This window comes from Ornithorhynchus anatinus, chromosome 4 (genome assembly GCF_004115215.2).
Source record: "Ornithorhynchus anatinus isolate Pmale09 chromosome 4, mOrnAna1.pri.v4, whole genome shotgun sequence".
Taxonomy (NCBI): Eukaryota; Metazoa; Chordata; class Mammalia; order Monotremata; family Ornithorhynchidae; genus Ornithorhynchus; species Ornithorhynchus anatinus.
In genome coordinates this window covers 40,531,098-40,555,489 of record NC_041731.1, presented here as the reverse complement: position 1 = coordinate 40,555,489, position 24,392 = coordinate 40,531,098, and the positions used below count along the sequence as shown (strand labels likewise).

The 24,392-nt window shown below is 47.5% G+C and overlaps 1 protein-coding gene and 1 non-coding gene across 2 annotated transcripts in view; both read right to left on the bottom strand.

The window, feature by feature from the left end:
* NOTCH1 (notch receptor 1) overlaps window positions 1-14,593 on the bottom strand; it is a 68,405-nt gene extending 53,812 nt beyond the window's left edge. Inside the window, exons 1-2 of the mRNA XM_039911786.1 lie at window positions 14,209-14,593; window positions 10,217-10,298 (exon numbers count right to left, since the gene is read on the bottom strand). Of these exons, the coding sequence (XP_039767720.1) occupies window positions 10,217-10,298; window positions 14,209-14,266 (140 nt within the window). The 5' untranslated portion in view covers window positions 14,267-14,593. The remainder of the gene's footprint in view (window positions 1-10,216; window positions 10,299-14,208) is intronic.
* MIR1382 (microRNA mir-1382) lies at window positions 14,451-14,599 on the bottom strand. The gene has a single exon (NR_034817.1). It is a non-coding gene; the product is annotated as a microRNA mir-1382 (primary transcript).
* Window positions 14,600-24,392: the final 9,793 nt, after the last annotated feature.

Here is a 24,392-nt window from a genome sequence, read left to right as displayed (position 1 = left end):
ATCCTGCTGCCTGCCAGGCAGTTGATCAGTGACTCAGTGGTCATCCCTGTCTGGGGAGCACCACCCGACTGGCCCTCCAATACAATCGCAGGCTCTCGCTGATAATTCTGGCGCCTCTAAGATTATACCGGACAGGGAAAATTTGGTGATTATCATGTCTCTTCTGGGCATGGAACTCCCATCCCGCCAGGAACACCCCACAAGATGAAAGGCCTCTGCCGAAACCAGCTGGGGTATCAGCAGCCAACAGATCTGGGAGGGAGGTTTGTCCTGAACTCTTTAGACAGGGTGCAGGGAATGTGACTAGCAACTCCGCTATACTTTACTCCCCAAGTGCTTAACACAGTAAGTGCTCAATAAATACCACTGATTGACCTTGATTGCAGGGTGAAATGCAATCAAGGATGTAAAGAATGATTCGGTGTATATATTCTTCCCCCTAATTTTCCCAAGATTCACCCTGACTGCCCAATTGTTAGATCACCCTGCCAGCCCCTCCACGCAGTGAAAGAGACTGTAGCTACTCTTCCAGAACGTTGTCCACTAAAAAGTCTATCAGAAAATTCCAGTCTGCTGGTAAGAGGACTGGTTCCGCTCATTAAAAACCGCAACCCAAATTGATGATTTGAAGGGTTTTTTTGTTGGTTGGTTGGTTGGTTGTTTTGTGATTCTGAGTAGGTGGAGAGGTGGAAGGGTGGAGGGAGCGGGCAATGAGAAAATTTTACAGTCATTGTCTCTATTTCTTAGGTTCCTTATTTTTAAACTAATCTTTCCAAAGATTATTTCCAGGACAATGACCACTCAATGATGTCCTCTTCATCTCACAATGATGCCACCTTCTAATTCTGTCTTAGCAATGATCTGGCCCCATAAGATGAAATGCTTCTCTTTAAGTTCTATCTCCTTCCACTGTTTGTTTACATTCTGGAGTCAGACGGTTATTTAACTGTAACATACTGCAGCTGGCGAACACAGGATGGTGATACACTTCAATATCCCCTCTTGAGGGTAAATAAGACTTAAAATAAACCACTGATTTGAAGAGGGAGCCAGGGAAAACTTGCTAAGGAGAAATTGATTGATGTGCAAATAATTTTCTCTCTTCAACTTGATCAAGCATGAAAGTTTGCCTATTAAACTCAGCTCTCCCTTGCTGGAGAGTCCCAACTCCCTTAACGAGGGCCTGTTGCTCACTGTTTAACTAACTTTCCTAATATTAACTCCAGACAGCCCCAGGCCTCAACAAGAGAGGATAAAAACTAGAGCAAGCTATTAACTCCCATAGGCAGGCTAATGGTTTAACTACCAGGTTCAACTTGCGTTACTACATTTGATGCTGAAGCTGCTTTCTGGTTTCACCGTTGCCAATGACAATGAAAACGTTATCAACATAACACCCTTGCCTTGGCTTCTGATGAAAAGAAAACACAAACACACACACAAACACACACACACAAATTATGAGTATAGCTTAAGAGAGAAAAGAAATCAGTTCTATTAATAATAATTATGGTATTTGTTAAGCACTTACTATGTGCCAAACACTGTTCTGTGCACTGGGGAAGATACAAGTTAATCCGGCTGTCCAACGTGGGACTCACAGGCTTAATCTCCATTTTACAGGTGAGGTAACTGAGGCACAGAGAAGTTAAGTGACTTGCCCAAGGTCATACAGCAGACAAGTGGCTGAGCCGGGATTAGAACCCCCGTCCTCTGACTCCCAAGCCCGTGCTCTTTCCACTAAGTCGCGCTCTTGCAGTTCTCAGTATCAACAGCATGGATGGAATGCCTGCTGGGTGCCCTGCACTGTAGTAAGGGGACAGGACGGAAGAAGTATAAAGCGTAATCCCTGCTGCCTTCAATGGGAAGGTCAATAGACCAAGCTTTTTTTTTTTAATGGTATTTGTTAACGGTTTACTATATGTCAAGCCCTGTACAAAGCACTGGGGTAGACACAAGCTAATAAGATTGGACATAGTCCATATCCTACATTGAGCTCACAATCTTAATCCCCATTTTGTAGATGAGGTAGCTAAGGCACAGAAGTTAATTGACTTGCCCGAGGTCACACAGCAGATAAGTGGTTGATCTGGGATTAGAACCCAGATCCTCTGACTCCCAGGCCCAGGCTCTTTCCACTAGGCCTCGCTACTTCTCAAGTGATGAAAATACCATGTAGGGCTAGAGAGGGCAGTTCCAAGATACAGTCTTCCCGCAAACTCCAGGTCACTTGGGTAATAATAATAATGTTGGTATTTGTTAAGTGCTTACTATGTGCAGAGCCCTGTTCTAAGTGCTGGGGTAGATACAGGGTAATCAGGTTGTCCCACGTGAGGCTCAGTCTTATCCCCATTTTATAGATGAGGTAACTGAGGCACAGAGAAGTTGAGTGACTTGCCCATAGTCACACAGCTGACAAGTGGCAGATCCGAGATTTGAACTCATTATCAAAGTTGGGTGACGACCAACTTTCCTCTCAGTACTAAGGAATGGTCCAGGGATAGTCGTTTCTCTGACATGAACAAATCTCAGCATTCGTGTCTCCCACCAACTGTGTGATTCAGGGCACCTAAAATGCTCCCCTTGAGGACCCTTAGCTCCCCTGGGAGTTAGTATGAGAATTTTGCTGGCTTTGCCCTTCCAGGGAAGCAGAGGAAAGCAGTAATTCTCCATGGTGAAACTCCACAACAGAGACAGCATCAGACCTATCTTTTACTGTCATCCATAAATCTAACCAGGATCTCTTGGACTGAGGGAAGTCCAAAGCCCTTTGGCACCTCCACTGTCTTTTGTAATGCACTGAAGGGCACCACCCACCAGGTGAGGGAGAGCACCCAAATGAGAAAAGACTGCATAGGATTAGGGGTTGCAAAAGGCCTCAGAAGAGGAAAAGAGGCAACAGAATGTGGGAGATGCACCAAATTAGTGGCTTCCCAGACTAGAAGAACTCTGATCCTCCTAGGCTCTGGGAGGAGCACCCCCTTTCCTCCAGGAAACCTGAGAACCCAGGGAAGAAGACTGACTATGAATGTGAATGCTCAACCAAGTGCAAACATAATAGAAGCAGCAGCATCCACTTGGTGAGGTGCACTTTACTGGGCACTTGCGGAAGAGTAGAATAACAAAAGTGACACTTAAATATTCATTCATTCAATCGTATTTATTGAGTGCTTAATGTGCGCAGAGCACTGTACTAAGCGTTTGAGAGAGTACAATACAACAATAAACAGACACATTCACATTCCCTGCCCACAGAGAGCTTGCAAAGAGCTTACTCTCTTTGGGAGCAAACACAAAAATATTTACACCTAAATGATAGAAGTCACAGAGGGGGGCCCAGATCAAGTCATGGGGGGGGGGGGGGGGGGGGGGGGGCCCACTCGCAGCTAGTTGACAAAGGATGAGAGCAAAAGCACCTCTAGAACTTCTTCCCATTTAGATCTCCAGAAACAACCCAGAACCCATCTCCAACTGCCAACCATCTCCACGGGCACCACCCATGGAAGGGCTGACGGAGGGAGGTTGGTTTTCCCGCCTGAATAGATCCCCTGGTCCTGCCATTTCTCTATCTGCATTCATGTTCAATTAGGTACACTTGCTCAAGAACACCCCGCTCCCCACTGGATGTCGTAAGAGCTAACATCTACTTCAGTCGTCCCTTAAATCATTTATCGCTTACGGTGAGCCACTGCCTTCCTGAGCGGGGCAGGACTCTGGAAAGCCCTGAGGAACACCTGGTGAAAACATCCCCATTTCTCCCTGACCAACCAAACTTAAATGAGCTTCCCAATGACAGAACCAGCACCACAGCATTCTCCAGCCGCGTAGCTCAGCCTGAATCACCCAACAACACACAAACCGAGGCTTGGGTGAGTCAATGGTCTCACTTTACAGGTGAAGGGAGACTGCTCAGGATCACCACTAAAACGGTCACACAGTTCTAGGGTCCCAGCTTTCTCTTTCCAGTCACAGACCCATGAGGCAGTTTTTGGTATCCCAGTCACTTTCAACAAAGTGCAAGTGTCTTCTACTGCTCACTATCACTCTGGGAAAACCCACCTAGGCTTTCAAGTGGTTTCCCTAAATCTTTCTCATCTGAAAGATCCACATATCTGCTCAAGCTAACCAGAGATTGACTGTCAGAATCCCTCATGAGAATAACTGCACCTCGCCTGAAAAATCTGAAGCAGATTTGAAGAGCCACGACTATGGGGAGGGGAAACTTCCAGAAGGTAGGGACCATTGGGAAGACAAAGCTCCATCTTAGGCTAATCAAAAGCACATAAGAAACAGTACAAAATTGCAGAAGAAAGGGCCGGGTCACGAGAAGATAGGAATGAGCACTAAGTACAGTGCTCAGCACACAGAAAGTGCTCAATAAATACCAGACTGATTGATTGACAAGATCCCTTTAAAACTGGAAGAAAAAATTACTTCTATAACTCTTTCAAGTGAAAAGAGTCAACTTGAAGAAACAGTCTGGCAAAAGTCCCCAGGCCCAAGTCTCTTCCTTACAGTCCTGATGCAGTCACTGTCTGAGAAAGAAAACCAGCTACACCTGATACACAGCTCAGTTGTGGGAACACATCATAACGATCAAAAGTACATCAGCCCTCATTAACTGCTCTCCAGCGGCTAGTTAAATATGTTTATGCTTTAAATTTCACCTCCTTCTCACGGATGGACTCGACTATAAGCCCGGTCTTCCCCTAACGTGGGCAGGGAAAAGGATCACGACCATCTTTAGGCTCATAGAAAATGGATTCGTGAAATTTTAGCAGCTTAAAAATGTGCCAACGGTATTATTATAGTGTATGCTCATCAGTGTATTTATTGAACACCTACTCTGGGGAGTGCATTGGGCTAAGCACTTGGGAGCACACAATTTAAATATCAGACAAGATCTTTGCCCTCAAGGAGCTTACAATCAAATGGAGGAGCTTAGACAATCACCCCTGTTACAACCAATGGGTTTGCAGGCTGAAAGTGAAAAATAGAGTGTTTAAAAGCCTAGCCCAATAACCTTCTCTTGCAACCCACATCTCCTCATTTGAGACTGTAATTTAGGGAGACCAGAAAAGGCCTATGAGGTAAGAGTTCTGCCCTTGGCATTCCCGGAGGCTCGTTGGATACCCCGAGACAAGTCACTTCATCTCTCTTTGCCTCAGTTTTCCCACCCGTAAAGTGGGAAGGATACTGGCCACCACCCCGCGGGGGTGTTATGAAGTCGATTAAGTGAATGTCTGTAAAGTGCTTTATGATCTTCAGATGAAAGAGTCTGTCAAAGTACAAAGTTATTATTGTTACATTATTGAGGAAAGAAATCTAGACTCTCAATCAACTCTGAAAAGCCACATCCTTTCACTATTTATAGAACAGACAGAAGAGACAGGAAAGGTCCTCTCCCTCCCCTCCCACAAGAGCCAGTGGAGAGGATCACTGCCCACGGTACAGAGACTCCCAAGGTTGATGCCAGGAAACTTACACCCCTAGCCCCCTCCCACGGTCAGTTCTAATAGGCTTGCAGTCAGTCTTGACCCCTTTTGAAATAAGCCACATTCAAACCCTCCATGACTCCACATGTGATGGCAGATCTACTCTCCTGGGGGAGAAACAAACCAGTTAGCATACAAAGCTTGGCGCACTTGATCTTTAAAAAAAAAAAACAACCAAAACCCAAGCTATGACTCAGATCACAAGCACTTCTCAAAATGGCGACCCTCACTTCCAGTCAACTCATTCGTTAAGGAGTTCAGGACAGGAGACTCAGACTCCACAAAGTCTCATCCGCCATTACCTCATCCAGACCCAGCCTCGGCAAGCATCACAATTTAAATTTGGGTGCCTTCTGGGGAGAAGATTCTGGTCCTTCATAGTATGTGGCTAGCGGAGTTGGGATTAGGCTATTTCTTTAAGGGCTTCCTCTAGCGTATTGTTTAACCAACTCCACCCTCTTCCTGTCCAACCCAGAGACTATTTTTTATATCATTATTTTTTCATGGAAAAATGTTGGCCTAAGTTCAGCTGAATGCACACTGTAAGGAAACACCCCCGCCCCCCCGCAAAGCAAGAAGGAAAAACTCAGCTACAGAGTGGGGCAACTGCAAGGCCAAGAGTCCCGTGAGACATCTTTTCCCACTCAGTCTGTTCCACATCTCCCCCGTCTCCCCAACGTGGTTTAAATAAATAGGTGATACCCTCTACTTTACGCTCTGTATTTTTAAACATATATTTTCCTAACCCGAACGTCCTTTAACTATAAGACAGTGGAACTGCGTAAACAGAGGAAGTCCTGTAATGGACTAATTTTTTTCCTCCTCTAAACCTGAAGCTAGTGATTAGACTTAACCTATTCCTTTCCTTATCAGATGAAAAAACGTCCTCTGTAAGTCACCCGGCAGCATCTACCATTTGAACATCTGAGGGGAGAACTTTTCGGAGTGCGTTCTTCTCCTAATCCATCAAAAACAAAAATCTCTCTAATTTTCAGGGTTAGGCACATCACTATGGAAGAGTAGTTCCCAAATTTTTCAACATGTAACACCCCACTCGAAAAAGAAAAAGTCTAGATTTTGTTTCTCCCTTGGACTTAGAGCAGATTTAAAAGTCTTGGAAGCAAAAGAGCGCAGGATTCCTCCAGTTCACACGGTTCCTAGGACCCAGTTTGCTGTCACTACTCCCACTCCCTGACTGGAGTTCTGCAGCTGTGTCCACCATTCCCTCTAGACCCACTCTCCCATGGCCCATCCTGGTGCTCCAAAACCTCTCTTCCCTCTGAGGAGATACCAACTTGAGCCACTGTCGAACTAGAACCTTCCCCGAAGACCAGAAACGCTCCTTTGAAAACGTTCTACTCAAATGCAGGTCCATTTCTTCAAGACACACAATCAATCATATTCAATGAGTGCTTATGGTGTGCAGAGCACTGTACTAAGCAATTGGGAGAGCACAATATAATAATTGTGATAGTTAAGCGCTCACTATGTGAGCGGGCACTGTAGTAAGCACCGGGGGAGATGCAAGCAAATCAGGTTGAAAACAGTCCCTTGTCCCACCTGGGGCTCAGTCTTAATCCCCCATTTTGCAGATGAGTGAAGTGAGGCAGAGAGTCGTTAAGTGATTTGCCCCCAGGCAGCGCTGGGATTAGAAGCCAGGTCCTTCTGACTTCCCGGCCTGTGCTCTATCCACTAGGCCATGCTGCTTCTCTAACAAAAACTAAAAGAACAGAATAGAATGAATTCCAAACAATCAATGGTATTTATTGAGCACTTACTATACAGAGCACTGTACTAAGCGCTTGGAAGATTACAAATATCATTCCCGTGGAGTGGCAGAGAGGCGGTTTACAAAAACCCGGGCTGGTTTTTTGTCTCTTCTCCCAGTGGCTATAAGACAGGACAAGGGGTCCCATGGACTGGGTTTAAGTTTAGGTGGAATCCCACCCCTCCCTCCACCACAAGATGCCTCCTCCAGCAAGAAGCCTCCAGGATCCAGGTTCCCAGGGCTAGGTCATTTCTCAACGCCCTCCAGGTGGAGAGTTGCAGCAATGCAGCTTCTTAGCAAGGACAGCTTCAGCTCCATGAACGATGCTCAACCCTCTCCCTGGAGCTCTGGGTCTTTGGGAATCTTGCAGGCAAGGGGGCACCTGAGATAAGATTCCACTAGCCTTGACAGTCCACCTCCCTGCTCCGCCCACCATACAAAAGGAAACCTTCATCCTATCACAGAGGCAACCTTCCTTCCTCAACGGAATTGATAACCCAGTGTCAGACTTCCTGATGAAGTTTGGGCAGTGCCTAAGTCCAGCCCGCTTTTCTCACTGGCTTCTAACAGAGGACCCCAAGATGTCAAGACATTGCTCTGCAGGAGGAGCTTCCCTCTCGCACAGTATTTATTTCACTTCGCCTTCTAATTGGATTTGTAGGGAAAATACAATGGGGCCTTTATGGCCCAACCATGTTAAGTGCCAGGCCAAATTGAGACATGGCCATTCGCCAAAAAATGGTATTCCATTCAAGCACCAAGGAGAGGTGCCAACTTTCAAATTCTGCTATCTCCGCCTTTGACTCTGCTTCATTTTGGAGGCTTGGAAGTGAAACTTCTAGGAAAGAGATACTTGCGGGATGAACTGGGGGGCGGTGAGGAATAAAAGGATGTGAGAAGTCTTTAAATCTTACTACCTTTGGCTAACTCAAGGTCATGCTTTCTGCATTATACCCATCCCCTTAAGACCAGGGATTGGGTGTAGCAATGATGAATTTATGTCCCAGGAATGGGAAAAGGGTACATTTGGGACAAAACCCCATTACTACCACAAAAATTTGCAGTTCTGGCCACAAGGATCTACTATATTGACTTTGGCACATGTGCACACCTTGCGATGCCAACGACGTGATTGAAATGGAAGGACTCCCCCTTTCCACCCCATTCCTTCTGCATTTTCTACAGGACAAGTCAGACCCATGAAAACTTCAGCTCACGACAACCAAATCCCAATAAATATGAATAGGGGCTGCAAAGGGCTCAAGTTCTGCCTGAGGTCCATCTCACTTCCTGGGGGACCCCGAAGAGTAGTCACATTTAATCACAACCCAGTCCTTCTAGATTGCTGGACCAAACTCCCCAGAAACTCTGGTGGATGTCCTCCTTCCTCTAAAGAGCATTTTGCACCCATCCGATCCAATTAAATCCCACAACCATCTGTACATGCAAAGGAAATTGGAAGGAGTTTGATTTTGGGGTGGGGGGGAGGAAGAATGACCAAAGGAAAAGTAGGGGTGGGAAGGTTAAACATGGTGGAAAAGGAGGGTGTGCTGGAAGGGAGGTGGGACATCGGGAGGGGGGAGGGACCACGAGCTTTGTGGGGAGTAAGGGGGAAGAGTTCTGCATTCTGGGAAGCCACACATGATTAGTCACACAGCATTAATCTGCCTCTCTTAACAATAGCTGCTGAATTTCGACTGAACCCCAGCTGTCGGTCTTTGAATGAAAGAAAACAAGATTTAGGGCACCAAGCGTCGGTGAGGCTTCTGAAAAAAAAAAAAGCCCCCAAAAGTAGCGTGCATTCATTAGCAGCTCACAAAGACCCTACCTTTTGTCTATTAAATTGCTCATGTGCCTGATTAATTTGAAGTTTTCCCCCCGCTTTTTTCGGGGGAGTAAGGGTGAGCAGAACAGGGAGATTGTCAAACTGGACTGAAGCAGACGCACAAGCACGATGCCTTGTGTTGCCAAGGAAATTGGTCATTCAACAGTTGGAATGAAATTGCCGCCAAGTTGCAGAACAGAAAGGATGCTTCTTAATTTGAAGTCTCCCTCAAGTTGCCTTTTTCTTTTCCAACCGCCAAATGCATTCTCATTATTCACATCAAGGATGAGCTCAAGGTGAAGAGCAATGTGACTAGGAAACAAAACTCGTTCAACTAGACCTTCAAAAAGAAATATAACAGGAGCAGGGGGAAGGAGGGGGAGAATCGACCTGAATTTGGGGTTTCTTTACTAAATAGATTGTCTAATAAGCAACTCCCTTGCCCTCCCCCTACCCCACCTTCAAAGAGGGAGGGAGATCTTCGAGCTTCAAGAAGTCAATAAAACTTCCCTAAGGGGTTCACTCCTGAACCTTACCCTTGAACTACAGGTGTCAGAGCCATGCCTATAGGAAGGAGAGACTCCATAGAAGATATCGCTATAGCATGTTGACCCTTATTTCCTTGTTAAAAGTTCAAGATTAAGCATTATAGGTTTTTTTTTAAGAGCCAAATTCTACTTGGGAGATCTATCTGGGCTCTGGGCATGCATTCCAATTCCACTTCTGATCCTAATCTGGGCCTCAGTATGCCTCTCTACAAAATGGGGTTATTTAGTTTCCACTCCTTCGCAGGGAAGTCTCAAAAGATTAGTTTTGCATACCCCCACAGAATGGAAAAACACAATGTGATGTGGTACACAGTACATGGACAGGAATTCTTCCTGAAACTTCTGCAGCGACAGAAACTTGCTACACTGAGCAAACGTTTCTGGGTGGGTTATAATTGGTTGTAATTAAGTAATTGCCACACTTTGTCTAATAAAAGTTACCACAGTATTTCCCCCATCTTTCTGCTGCAACTCCAAGTTAAGACAATGACCTACTGTTCAGGCTAGGGCCTACAAAACATAAGCCCAGTTTCAGGCCAGGTTTCTGACGAAAGGAGACTGAACTCAGCTGTATACTTACATGCAAACCTCAGTTCCATTGGGGTAAACCTCACACTTCCCTCCGTTTAGGCAGGCGTCTGTAGGTTGCGAGCATCGGAAACCTAGAGAGAAGTTCATCGGTCGTCAGACTTCCGAGTTTAAAGTCTCCAAACAAACAATATGGCATCAAACTTTTCCCACCTCAGAGTCTTAAGCTTAAGCTGCAGCCTACGGCCAAGAGACACTGCCCCAAAGCCTCTTAACCTTTTGAAATCTTCAGGCACCCCTCCCTGTTGCCCCTTACACAATAAGGTGATTGAGAATGCCATGGGATGGTCACTTTTCATGTGGTGGAAAGTCTTAAATGACTGATTAAAGAGGCCACATACACAGAAATGCTGTGTTTGCAGAACAGAGTGATTATCTTTCTTCCCAGTCAAATGAAGGTACGAAGCCAGGACCCTTCTAGACTTTAAGCTCCTTGTGGTCAGGGTACGTGTCTACCAACTGTGAAAATATACTCCCCCGAGTGCTTAGTATAGTCCTCTGCACACAGTAAGCACTCAATAAATACGACTGATCCGAGAATGGAAGGACCTGGGATACTTGTGCTGAGATGTTTCACACAAAGAAGGACAACCATCGTCCACCACAACCCAACCCACCTGGTCCCAACAGCCCAGGAGTAGAAGCCACCAACCGAATCAATAGCCAGGACGACAGGGGGAAGAGGCTTTTGGGAGATGCAGTTGGGATAAACTTTCGCCAAACTTCTTTTCTTCCTCCTCCACTCCGACTCCCTCCCCCTCATCATCAGGAGAGGCCTACCAATTCTCCAATTGGGAAAAAGGGCGGGCGGGAGGTGGTGGTGGGGGGGAGGTGGGGACACCCATCCTATCCTCTGACTACAGAGAGGGCTCTGAAAACGGCTGAATAGCCTGGCTGTTCAAACATGCATGGTAAAGCGACTATATAGACAGTCCTGAAGAGGGAGTTTGAATAGCAGCAGTGCAAAGAGGCTGCACCCTCCTCTCCTTGCGCGTGGGAAAAAGCAACAGCTGCCAAGCACAGCTTCCCCTGCTATCCAACAAAGGGGCGGGGGGGGGGGGGGGGGAATCAGAGCTCCCCACTGTGACCCGTTAACGACACCTCGGTGCATTTATTGACCGTTGATTCAATCCCGGGCCTGCCACTCTTCATGCCCAATACCTGCCCCTGGCAGGATCGGAGTTCAGACAGTAGTATTCCTGCAGAGCCAAGGGAGGCTTTTCTCCCTGTTTGGAGAGGGAGGTGGCCGAGAAGGCGGGGGGGGGGGGGGGGGCAGGGGGCATGTGGAGATGACCCCAGGCGTCCCCTCAACCCCCTCCAACCTTGACCTCGGGCGCTGTAACGCAAATGGAGAGAAAGGAGGCGCACGCCCCGGAAGACTGCAACGACTCTCTCCAGCTATGACTACCAATTTCAGGGGGCTGGGGGAGCCGCTCGGAAAGGGAGCCACGCACGCAGCTTCCTCTAAACCAGACCTCTGCTGACTTCTTTTTTCTTTTATTTCTTTTTTCAAGCCGGCGTAGGTGGCTTCGGGGTGCCTGGAAAGTTTCCCCGCTGTGAATTTTGGAGCCCCGGTGGGTCGGAGGAGAAGGGGGGGAGGGGGTGATGACCTGCCCGAAGACCCAAGTGGGGACTTTCTAGGACTGTGAGCCCGGGAGGGACTGTCACTCTTTATTACCGCATTGTACTTTCCCAAGCGCTTAGTACAGTGCTCTGCACTCTAGAGGCGCTTCAAAAATACCAATGAAAGAATGAACGGGACCTCCCTTAACCGCCAAGCTCTCTACTCTCCCTAGGGGGAAAACAACCAGATAACCTTGGATCTACCCCAGCGCTTAGAACAGTGCTTGGCACATAGTAAGCGCGTAACAAATACCATCATTATCAGTATTAGTACTTAACTTTTCTGGATCTCAGCTACTGCATCTGCAAAATGGGGATTAAGACTGAGGCCAGGTGGGACACGGACAGTGTCCAACCTGATTAACTTGAATCTACCCTAGTGCTTAGAAAAAATAGCCTATGCTGATGGACCAAAAAAAGATTTTTTAATGTAACCGGCCAAAGTTTCCTGGAGTTTTTTTTTTTCTTTCGGCCCCTCTTGGGGCCGGGACTCTTGAAGCTGAAAAGTTGCTCAACGCTCGGACAAACTTTTCTAAAAAGGGAGCGGGGAGTCCCCTGCCCAGCTGGGGTCCCTAGGGGCGCTTCCCCCCCACTCCCCCCACCCCGAGAGGGACAGGCAGCCCCCATCCCCGGGTGAGTCTGAGTTTCCGTTTGATTGTTTCCAAAGGTTAAGGCTGTGCCGAGGCACAAAACACCCCGCCGCTCACATCCGCCCCCAACTTGCGACAGTCAACAGGAGGGGAGAGGGGAGGGAGGGGAAGAAAATTTAAAAAAAAAACCAAAACCCCAAGAACAGGAAACGACTTCAAGTTGAAGCAGCGTGGCTCAGTGGCAAGAACCCGGGCTTGGGAGTCAGGTCATGGGTTCTAATGTCGACTCCTGTGTGACCTTAGGCAAGTCGCTTTAACTTCTGCTGGGCCTCTGTTCCCTCCTCTGTAAAATGGGGTGAAGCCTGGGAGTCCTACGTGGGGCAACCTGATGACCTTGTATCCACCCCAGCGCTTAGAACAGTGCTCGGTACATAATAAGCACTTAAGAAATACCACCATTATTGTAATTAATCCCGGCTCCTGGGTGACCTTGGGCAAGTCACTTTAACTTCTCTGGGCCTCAATTCCCTCCTCTATAAAATGGGGGGGCCCTACGTGGAGCAACCTGACCTTGTATCCATCCCAGCGCTTAGAACAGTGCTTGGCACATAGTGAGCGCTGAACAAATACCAACATTATTATTAAGAAAGGAGGCGGTGGAGGAAAAAAAAAAGGACGCCTTCCGGATCTGCCTCTCCATCCACCCTCCCTCCGCCTGGGACCGGCCATCCGCAGGGGATGCTCCGACCCCACCTTCCTCCTCCTCCGGGGAGGCCGCCCTGCTTTCCTCGCCCCGCACCGGGTCCCGTTCTCCCCGGTGAGGAACGAGGGGCCGATCCTGGAGAGTTTGATGACCCCGAATGTGCCAGGCCCGGCTGTAAAGTGGCACAGGTGGGCCCCGAAAGGGGTGCCCCCACCCCCTCACCTCCCCTGCCAAATCCAGCATTTGCATTCCGTTGCTCTCTCCCTCTCAACGGAAAACTGTTATAGTGCACTTCTCCTACGCGCTTAGCCCATTGCTCTGCACACAACCACTCCACAAATATCTTTTAACTGATTTTTTTCCCCCCCGTCCCATCTCACCCTCTTCCAGAGGTCCTGGCAGCCCCGATCTCTTCCACTTCTATAACCCGCACCTCTACCCACTTCGGTCCATTTCATTCATTTAATCGTATTTACCGAGCGCCTACGGGGTGCAAAACGCTGGTCTAAGCGCTCGGGAAAGTACACTATAGCAGTAGAGACAGTCCCTGCCCACATCGAGCTCGGGCTAGAGAAGCAGCATGGTGTAGTGGATCGAGCACGGGTCTGGGAGTCAGAAGGTCATGGGTTCTAATTCCCGGCTCTGCCACTTTGCTGGGTGACCTTGGGCAAGTCGCTTCGCTGGGCCTCGGTTACCCCATCTGTAAAATGGGGATGGAGACTGTACATGGGACCGGACCTGTGTCCACCTCAACTGGCTTGTACTCATTCATTCAATCGTATTTACTGAGCGCTTACTAGGTGCAGAGCACTGTCCTACGCGCTTGGAACGGACAATTCGGGGCCCACCAACGGGCCCCACCCCAGCGTTTAGCACAGTGCCTGCGACGCCCAATAAGCGCTGAACAAATCCTATCGCTATTATTACTGGAGGGTGCATCCTCCCTGTAGCCAGCAAAAGGCGGGCAGCCCCTAGAAAGTTTCTTGGGACTGGGTCCCGAGCCCGTGCCCCCCGGGCTGAGGATGGAGGAGGTCCACCCCGCGAAAAATACAAGGGACGAAGTCTCACCTCGTGCAAAGTCTGGCAGCAGCGACAGGCAGAAGACGGTCACCAGGAGCTGCTGCATGCCTTCCGCCCGGCTCCCCCGAGAGTCGCGTCTCTCCGGCGCGTCCAGCGCTCAGGGCAACATAGATCCCGGCTCGAGGCAGGAGAATTAAAAGAAAAATCCCAAACCAAAAAAGCCCAGGCGATATCCTCCGGGAGCCGGGGCGCTCCCTCTGTCTCTGTGTGGTCCTGGGGAGGGCACAGGAGGTTGCACCAAGTCTGAGCTGAGCCGCAGCGGCCCTGCACGACCACGGCCTGCCAACACTCGAATGAAGCGCCCCGGTCCCGGGACACCAGTCCTTGCGGCCGCACCCTCTCCCACAGATCCCTCCGCGCCCCCCTCCCAGGTACCGTCCTGCCTCCCCCTCCACGCCCCCCCTGCGAGTCGAAAGATCCGCCCCTCGCCCCTCTTCTCACTTTGGAGAAGAGCTCGGAGGCGTTTCCGGGGGGATCCCCGGGATCCCTGGGGGGCGCGGCGGCTCCCCGAGGGGACTATTTGCCGACCGAAAGTTTGTCCTGAAAGTTTGGTGGCGGCGGAAGGATCCCGCAGGGGTGTCAGTTTCTCCAAGGCTTCTGGGATTTGCATGTCAATGGGCAGCGGCGGGGGAGGGATGGGGTCAGTCGGGCCATCCCTGCTCGCCCCCCTCCTTCTAACGGCCGGGCTGCAGCAGGGGGGGCTTTTTGTTTGGTTGGTTAGAGAAGCGTGGGGTGAGGAGAGGAAAGAAGAAAAAAGAAAAAAAACCCAACCCTGTTACTGTCTCAGTGAAAGAGACAAGAGGACCCCGGGCAGGACTGGCCGGGGGAGGGGGCGCGGGAGGGAGGAGAGCGGCCAAGATTTGGCCGGGATTTGATCAACCCAGGTCTTACAGAAGCAGCGTGGCTCAGTGGAAAGAGCCCGGGCTGGGGAGTCTGTCACTTCATTCATTCAATCGTAGTTATTGAGCGCTTACTAGGTGCAGAGCACTGTACTAAGCGCTTGGAATGGACAGATCGGTAACAGATACAGACAGTCTCTGCCCTTTGATGGGTTTACAGTCTAATCGGGGGAGACGGACAGACAAAAACAATAGCAAGCTGTCACTTGTCAGCTGTGTGGCTTTGGGCCAGTCACCTAACTTCTCTGGGCCTCAGTTACCTCATCTGTAAAATGGGGATTAAGACTGTGAGCCTCCTGTGGGACAACCTGATTACTTTGTATTCCCCCCCCCCCAGCGCTTAGAACAGTGCTTGGCACATAGCGCTTAACAAATACCATCAACATTATTATTGTTCTCCTAATCCCGGGTCCGCCACTTATGAGCTCTGAGACCTTGGGCAAGTCACTTAACTTCTCTGGGCCTCAGTTGCCTCATCTGTAAAATGGGGATGACGACTGTGAGTCCCACGTGGGACAACTTAATTACCTTGCATCTAGAACTGTGCTTGGCACATAGTAAGTGCTTAACAAATACCATCACTATTATTATTACTCTGGCCGAGACGATAATCATAATCATTATGTGCGGGGCGCTGTACTCCGTGGAACAAGACTAAGGACGGGGAAACTAACGGAGACAAAATCTCCAGCAACCGTTGGGGTGTACGGAGTCATAACAATAATAGTAATGATGATGATGGTATCTGTTAAGCTCTTACTATGTGCCAGGCACTGTACTAAGCGCCGGGGTGGATACAAGCAAATCGGTTCGGAAGCGTGGGGCTCACAGTCTCAATCCCCATTTTACAGATGAGATAACTGAGGACCGGAGAAGTGCCCGTGTCGTTTTCCTGCTGGTATTTCTCACGTCTCTGGACTCGAGTACGACGCGCTGACCGTGATGATGAAGAGCCTTTTCAGGGGTTGAAATTTCGAGACCGAACTTAAAGAATGTACAGTCTTATCTGATCCCACTATTACTTTTCTCTCGGCCAGACCTGGCCGACTTCTTTGACCACGTCTAACTTTCTTGGAACAGTGCCCCACACGTACAGTACCATACACATTCTCTGGTGACATTTCAATAAAACGTCTGCCTAATGAATTCCTTTAAAGTCGAAAAATTCCCCTAAGATGACGTTTAGAAAAAAACTTCTGTTAAACAAAGTCTCCCACTCCGCCCCGCACCCACCAATCAGCCCCTTTATATTGGGTTCGAATCCCAGGTCCGCCGCTTGTCAACTGTGTGACTTTGGGCAACTCAACTTAACTTTGCTGTGCCTCAATTCCCTCATCTTGTAAAATGGGAATTAAGACTGTGAGCCCCACGTGGGACAATCTGATCACCTTGCATCCCCCCAGCGCTTAGAACAGTGCTTTGCACATAGTAAGCGCTTAACAAATGTTATTATTATTATTATTATAAGGATACCTTCATAGAATGGGAAAAGTAAGCCCACTTCTTGCTTTGGGCAGTTAGGAGATAAATTCTAGGAAATTCATAGGGCCAATTACAATGGATATAAGGATGGAAAATCTCTACCTCTTTTCCCACAAAGTACGAACCTAAAATTTTACTCTAGGTCAAATCCTATTCATTTTTTTTTAATCTGCTAAGTGGGAGTTTGCACCTGGGAACACCTGCCCAACAAGATATCCAGCACTGGGAGAGACTAAACTTGGAGATGCCCACAGGAGGGACAATAGAGCCGATTATCCTGCTGCTATGTAAATCTACCGACAATTAAGGAAGCTCTCTGGTCTTTCCTTCTGCGGAACGACTGCTTCTATGTTAATAGACCCTTCCTAAGGAAAGAGCTCGAGCTAGTCTCTGATGATTAGGTGAGAAAATGTCTTTTCTTTGACAAATCAGCTCCAAGTATTTACAAGGGCTTTTTACTAACGCTATTTTCGAATCCTTTCCCAACGCTATTTTCAAATACTTTACAGATGTTTCTAGAGTCTAGATTTCTTTCACAAATAGCTTGCCAAAGAAAATAAGATCTGCAAGATTGTAAACTCCTTGAGGGAGGGAGGAGGGGCGGGGGTCGTTTCCACCAACTCTCTTGCACTTTCCCAAGCGCTTAGTTCAGTGCTCTGCACAAGTAAGCGCTCGGTAAATACTATTGATCCAGACTAGCAGAATCAGCACCGTGGCCATCATCATCCATTAACATTAATGCGCGCCTTCACGTGTTGGGTCCTGTAGGAGAAAGGACATTTCTTTCAAGTAGGCTCTGATAGTCCACAGAGATAACTGTGTTGTTATCTACCACTTTTAGAAGGTAAACTCCGAGAGTGCCTCCGGTGTATAGTCCATAAAGGAACACAGTGACTAGAATCCGCTAGCACCAGACTTTTGGGTCACTTGTAGATAATAAAATGGTATTTGTCAAGCACTTACTCTATGCCAGGCACTGTACTAAACCCTAAGGTTTACTAACCAGCAAATCAGGTTGGACATAGTCCCTTTCCCATGTGGGGTTCACAGTCTTGATCCCCATTTTCCAGATGAGGGAACCGAGGCACAGAGAAGTAAAGTGACTTGCTCAATGTCACACAAGACAAGTGGAAGAGCCGGGAATGGAACCCATGACTTTCTGACTCCCAGGTCCTTGCTCTATCCACTACACCACATGGCCTTCAAGAAAAGCCTGGGCAGATGCCTGCTTCTGCTCCAGGGGCAGAGTGTTTACTGTCTGTTTATATTTTACCCACTGCCAGGCTAAGGGGAAATTGAGTTTTAATTTAAACACACTCGCAGGAAAAATTAAACCAAGTCTTTAAGGTAAACACTGATGTCACACCAGATCCCTCCTTGTTTGGATCTTGTATGGAGAGGGAGAGGGTGAAGGTTTTCAAATAACCCAAAGAAGGGCTGGAACTTTCAGGGAACTCTTCCCTCCAACTCTCACGCTCCTTTAGAAAGATCTTTGTTCAGGAAGAGGCAAAGCCAATCTGCTCAATTTTTCTTTTACAGGCCAGGAGAGCCAACTAAGAAGTAGCAGAAGAGAAGCAGTGTGGCTCAGTAGAAGGAGACTGGGCTGGGGAGTCAGAGATCACGGGTTCAAATCCCCACTCTGCTGCTTGTCAGCCATGTGATTCTGGGCAAGTGACAATTTCTCTGGCCCTCAGTTACTCCATCTGTAAAATGGGGATGAAGACTGTAAGCCCCACGTGGGACAACTTGATCGCCTTGTATCCTCCCCAGTGCTTAGAACAGTGCTTTGCACATAGTAAGCACTTAACAAATACCAACATTATTAGTAGTAGTAGTAGTAATTGGACAAGTACCTTGGGCAAGTCACACCTCTGTGCCCCAGTTTCTTCAGCTGTAAAATGGGGATTAAGACTGTGAGCCCAAGTGCGATAGAGACTATGTCCCCCCAATTGTCTTGTATCTACCCCAGCACTTAAATACAGTGCCCGGTACCTAGTAAGCACTTAACAAATTCCACAATAATAATTATTATTATCACTAGTAATAGTCGTAGTAGTAAGAGCAGCAGCAATTATCGAGGGACCAGTTGTTTTGGTGCACAGTATTAGGCACTTTTAAAGTACAGAATAAAGAATGTGGTAGATAGTGAAATACTAGAAGATTTGGAAATAAGTGTAGGATTTTACCCAAAGGAAATTTCTGCTCCAAAGTTCACATAGTATGGCCGGTGGTGACATTTAGCCTGCAGTTTCCCTGCTAAAATTGCTCTTTCTTCAGACTCTTTCAAAATTGTCCATCTAAACTCATTAATGCCCTTTGGCAGAAAAAAAAATTCTTCTGGCAGGTTCAGGCCTAGAATACTAGCCCAGGTCAAACCCCTCTCCATTTTTTCCACTTATTTTCTGCATTTTTGACATACCATCTGTACCCAGTTCAGAGTAAGCATCCAGGGTGATACCTGCTTTAGAAGACTTTAGCTCGATTTGCCCAGACATGTCCCCTGAATACGTGCAAACTGTAGGTATCACACATATACAGGTGAAGGGCAAGTAGCCCTATATTATTCACAAGTTTTCTAATTGGAAGTTCCTGAGATAGCTGAAGGAAAATCACTGAGAACCTAAAGAAAGGTTTGTTTTCGATATGGGGAGGGTCTCCTCTATTAAAATGTAAGGTTCCCTGTGGCAGAGACAGTGCATTTTCCTTCGATTGTACTTTCTTCCAAGTGTCTAGGACAGTGCTTTGCATGTAACAGATGTTACATGAATTGGGTCCCACTCTCATTCCCCTTTCTCCACCCAAGCCCACCTCCTTGACCTTCTCCAATCCTCCTAGTTTTCAGGGTCTTCTGGAGGCAAAGTTCAAGTCAAGGGTGTAGTGTGTATTGAGGAATGAAAGGGGGGTTGGGGGGAAATCTAGGGTAAGGGTATGTCTAAAATCAGGATATTCAAGCTCATGGAACAAGAGATATGAGAGGTAGCATGAAAGGACATGAGCTTGAGAGTCAGGGGACTTGCCTCCTGTGTGACAATAATAATAGTAATGATTATGGTATTTTTAAGAGCTTATTATGTGCCACACACTGTTCTAAACACTGGGGTTGATGCAAGGTAGTCAGATTTTCCCATGTGGGGCTCAAAGTCTTGTATCTGAGGCACAGAGAAGTGAAGTGACTTGCCCAGGGTCACACAGCAGACAAGTGCAGTAGCCGGGAATAAAACCCTTGACCTTCTGACTCCCAGGTCCATGCTCTTGTCACTAAGCCATGCTGCTTCTCTGATCTTGGACACTTACCTTATCTGTGACTCAGTTTCCTCATCTGTAAAATGGGGAATCAAATACTTGTATCCCCTCTACCTTTGTAGGGCAGGGAACTGATTGTATTGCTCAGTACACTGCTTGGTGCATAATAAGTAGTTTCCCAGTTATTAATATTATAAGCCTTCTAAGAAGAAATGAAAGTCAGGTAGAACAATCCTTAAGCTGGCTGGAAGAATAGAAACGCTTTAATTCAGAGAACCGTAGGATGATTTCCCAGTGCTTCACAGCAAATTCCCTCTGGCGGGAGAATCATGGTAACCCCTCGCCTGAACTGTGAGCCTGGCCTAGTGAGGCAGAAGATACGGACAGGGCCTACGGCTTTCCCTGTGCTCCTTATCCTGGGTAAGTGCTCCTGGAGACCTTTAATTTTATAGGTAATAATTCACCCTAATAGGGAAAAGTTTTTTTCCACTGCTTCTGCTCAGAAAAGGTCAAGGACTGAGTGGGGAGAGAAAGTGGAAATAACTTTTATTTTTAACCCCTTCTGTTGTTTAGCTGTCTTTTCTGTGTAACTTGATTTGGGCGAGTTCGGCAACCCAAGGGACTGTCTTCTCTCCATTTACCTGGGGCTCTCGGGAAAGAGGTGACTCTAGCTTAAACTTTTTACTCCGCGATCTGTCTGCTTTTTTCTGTTTGATGGCTCTGGCCATCAGTTTGCTTGGTGCTGGGACCCGTTTCAGGCTGCGAACACTTATCGCAGCAGAATTTGTAGTCATGGCATTCATTGAGAGCTCACCATCAATCAATCAATCGATGGCACTTGTTGAGTGCTTAGGGTGTTCAGAGCCCTGTATAAAGCCCTCGAAGGAGTACAGTGTAGCAGAGTCCTTAGACTTGTTTCTTGCCCACCACAAGCTTACTGTCTAGAAGGGAAGGTGAAATTTCCCCTACTATGTGTTTGGGAAAGAACGATAAAAGTACATGATATGTTCCTGGCCCACAGTGAGTTTACACTCTAATGGGAGAGGCAGACACAAATACAGGATAATCAGAATAAAGGATTGACTGCACAGATGATTGTATGGGTAAACCTAAGTGCTGAGGAAGGGGGAAAAATAATTAGGTAACAATAATTTCTTCATTCAATAGTATTTATGGCGCGCTTACTATGTGCAGAGCACTGTACTAAATGCTTGGAATATACAAATCGGCAACAGATAGAGACAATCCCTGCCCAATGACGGGCTTACAATCTAAGCGGGGGAGACAGATGGACAAAAACAAGACAACATAATCACTATAAATAGAATCAAGGGGCTGTATACCTCATTTACAAATAAATAGGGTAATAAAAATATATACAAATGAGCAGATGAGCACAGTGCTGAGGAGAGGGGAAGGGAGAGGGGAAGGAGCAGAGGGAAAGGGGGCTTAGCTGAGGGGAGGTGAAAGGAGCAGGGGGAGCAGAGGGAAAAGGGGAAGCTCAGTCTGGGAAGGCTTCTTGGAGGAGGTGAGCTCTCAGTAGGGCTTTGAAGAGGGGAAGAGTTGAGTTTGGTGGAGGTAAGAAGGGAGGGCATTCCAGGACAGCGATAGGATGTGAGACGGCGAAGGTCGAAGGCGGGATAGGCGAGAACGGGGGATGGTGAGGAGGTGAGCGGCAGAGGAGTGGAGTGTGGGGGGTGGGCAGTAGAAAGAGAGAAGGGAGGAGAGGTAGGAAGGGGCAAGGTGATCGAGAGCCTTGAAGCCCAGAGTGAGAAGTTTCTGTTTCCTGCGGAGGTTGATGGGCAACCCCTGGAGGTTTTTAAGGAGGGGAGTGACGTGCCCAGAGCATTTAATAATGTCAGTATTTGTTAAGCATTTACTATGTGCCGAGCACTGTTCTAAGCGCTGGGGTAGATACAGGGTAATCAGGTTGTCCCACATGAGGCTCACAGTCTTAATCCCCATTTTACAGATGAGGTAACTGAGGCACTGAGAAGTCAAGTGATTTGCCCAAAGTCACACAGCTGACAGGAGGCAGAGCCAGGATTAGAACCCATGACCTCTGTCTCCTAAGCCCATGCTCTTTCCACTGAGCCACGCTACTTCTCTAGGTGAGGACTGGAAGTGGCTGCTGGACTGATAATAATAAATGTGGTATTTGTTAAGCACTTACTATGTGTCAAGAAGCACAGTTCTAAATCCTGGGGTAGATAGAAGATAATCTCACATGGGGATCATAAACTACATAGGAGGGAGAATAGATATTGAATCCCCATTTTACTGATGAGGAAACCGAGGCACAGAGAAATTAAATGACTTGTCCAAGGTCACAAAGCAGGCAAATGGTAGAGCCGGGATTAGTGCCTAGGTCCCCTAACTCCCAAGCCCATGCTTCTTTCCACTAGGCCATGCTGCTTTTGATATATCTGCTATTCTCCCCACCCCCTACCTCACAACATTAATGAACATATTGATTCATCTTAATGTCTGTCTCCCCCTCTAGATGGTAAGCTCCTTATGGGCAGGAAATGTGTCTACTAATTCTGTTGTATTGTACTTTCCCAAGCACTTAGTACAGTGCTCTGCAAGAAGTAAGTGCTCAATAAATTGATTGATTGATTGTTTCTCTACTACTGCACACAGTAAGTGCTCAATAAATACGATTTAATGAATAACTGATATGACTTACTATGTGCAGAGCACTGTTCTAAGCGCTGGGGTAGATTCAGGGTAATCAGGTTGTCCCACGAGAGGCTCACAGTCTTAATCTCCATTTTACAGATGAGGTAACTGAGGCACAGAGAAGTGAAGTGACTTGCCCATAGTCACACAGCTGACAAGTGGCAGATCTGGGATTCAAACCCATGACCTCTGACTCCCAAACCCAGGCTCTTTCCACTGAGCCATGCTGCTTCTCTAGCTTAGGGGTTGGGAGTTAATCAAAGAAGGGAAGACAGCCTCCTCCAGTCTCTCCCCACTCCATTCCATATTTCGCTCCTCTGCCCAGATCATTTTTGTGTAAAAACGTTCAGGACATGTCACCGCACCCCTCAAAAAACTTCAGTGGTTGCCCATCCACCTCCACATCAAACAAAAACTCCTTGCCTTTGGCTTTAAAGAACTCCATCACCTTGCTCCCTCACTTCTCTCCTTCTACAACCTAGCCAGACAGTTTGCTCCTCTAGTGCTAACCTTCTCACTGTTCCTCAATCCCACCTGTCTAGCCCCTGACCCTTGTCCATGTCCTGACTCTGGCCTGGAAGCTCTCACTCCTCAAATCCGCCAGACAATTGCTCTCCCCCGCCTTCAAGGCCTTATTCATTCATTCATTCATTCATTCATTCATTCATTCATTCATTCATTCGTATTTATTGAGCGTTTACTATATGCAGAGCACTGTACTAAGCACTTGGAATGTACAGTTCAGCGACAGAGACAATCCCTGCCCAACAACGGGCTTCCAGTCTAAACAAGGGAGACAGACAGCAAAACAAAACAAAACAAGTAGACTGGCGTCAATATCATCAAGATAAATAGAATCATAGATATATACACATCATTAACAAAATAAATAGAGTAATACATAATATATACAGATATGCACAAGTGCTGTGGGGAGGGGAAGGGGGAAGAGCAGAGGGAGGGAGTGGGGGAATGAGGAGGGGAGCAGAGGGAAATGGAAGGCTCAGTCTTGAAGGTATTTCTCTTCCAAGAGGCCTTCCCAGACTAAGCCCCACTTTTCTTCATCTGACTTGCCCCCTTTACTCTTCCCCCGCCCCAGCCCCACAACACCTATGTGCACATCTATAGTTTTATTTATTAGTATGGATGACTGTCTCCCCGCCTCTAGACTGTAAGTTCATTGTGGACAGGGAATGTCACTGTTTATTGATGTATTGTACTTTCCCAAGCACTTAGTACAGTGCTCTGCACAGAGTAAGTGCTCAGTAAATGCGATTGAATGAATGAATGATTTTTGGAGGAGGTGGGACTGTTGGAGGGTTTGGGGCTTGGGGAAAGCTGTGGTTCCTCCGCTGCGGGAAAGTGTCTGCCAACTCTTTTGTACTGTACTCTCCCAAGGGCTTAGTACAGTGCTCTGCACATAATAAGCACTCAGTAAATAACATTGATTGATCGATAGGCAGGGGAGGAAGTTTCAGGGCATAGGAGCAGAGTGAATGAGAGGTGGAGGTGGGAGAGGCAGATACAGTTACAATAACAGTAATTGCGGTACTTAACTAAGTGTTTACTATGTGTCAAACACTGTACTGAGTGCTGGGGTAAAAGATAATCGAGGCCTCACAGTGTCAGTAGGAGGGGGAAAAGAATTTCCAGTTTGCACATGAGGGAACTGAGGCACAGAGAAGTTAAACGACTTGCCTAAGGTCACTCAGGAGACAAGTGGGTGGATCCGGGAATAGAACCCAGGTCCTTGACTCCTCAGGCCTGCTCTCTTTCCATTAGGCCACACTGCTTCTCTAGGTTAGAAGGTTAGTTTAGGAGAATAAGTTGATATATAGGGAGGGGTGTAAACTGATATGTAAGGAA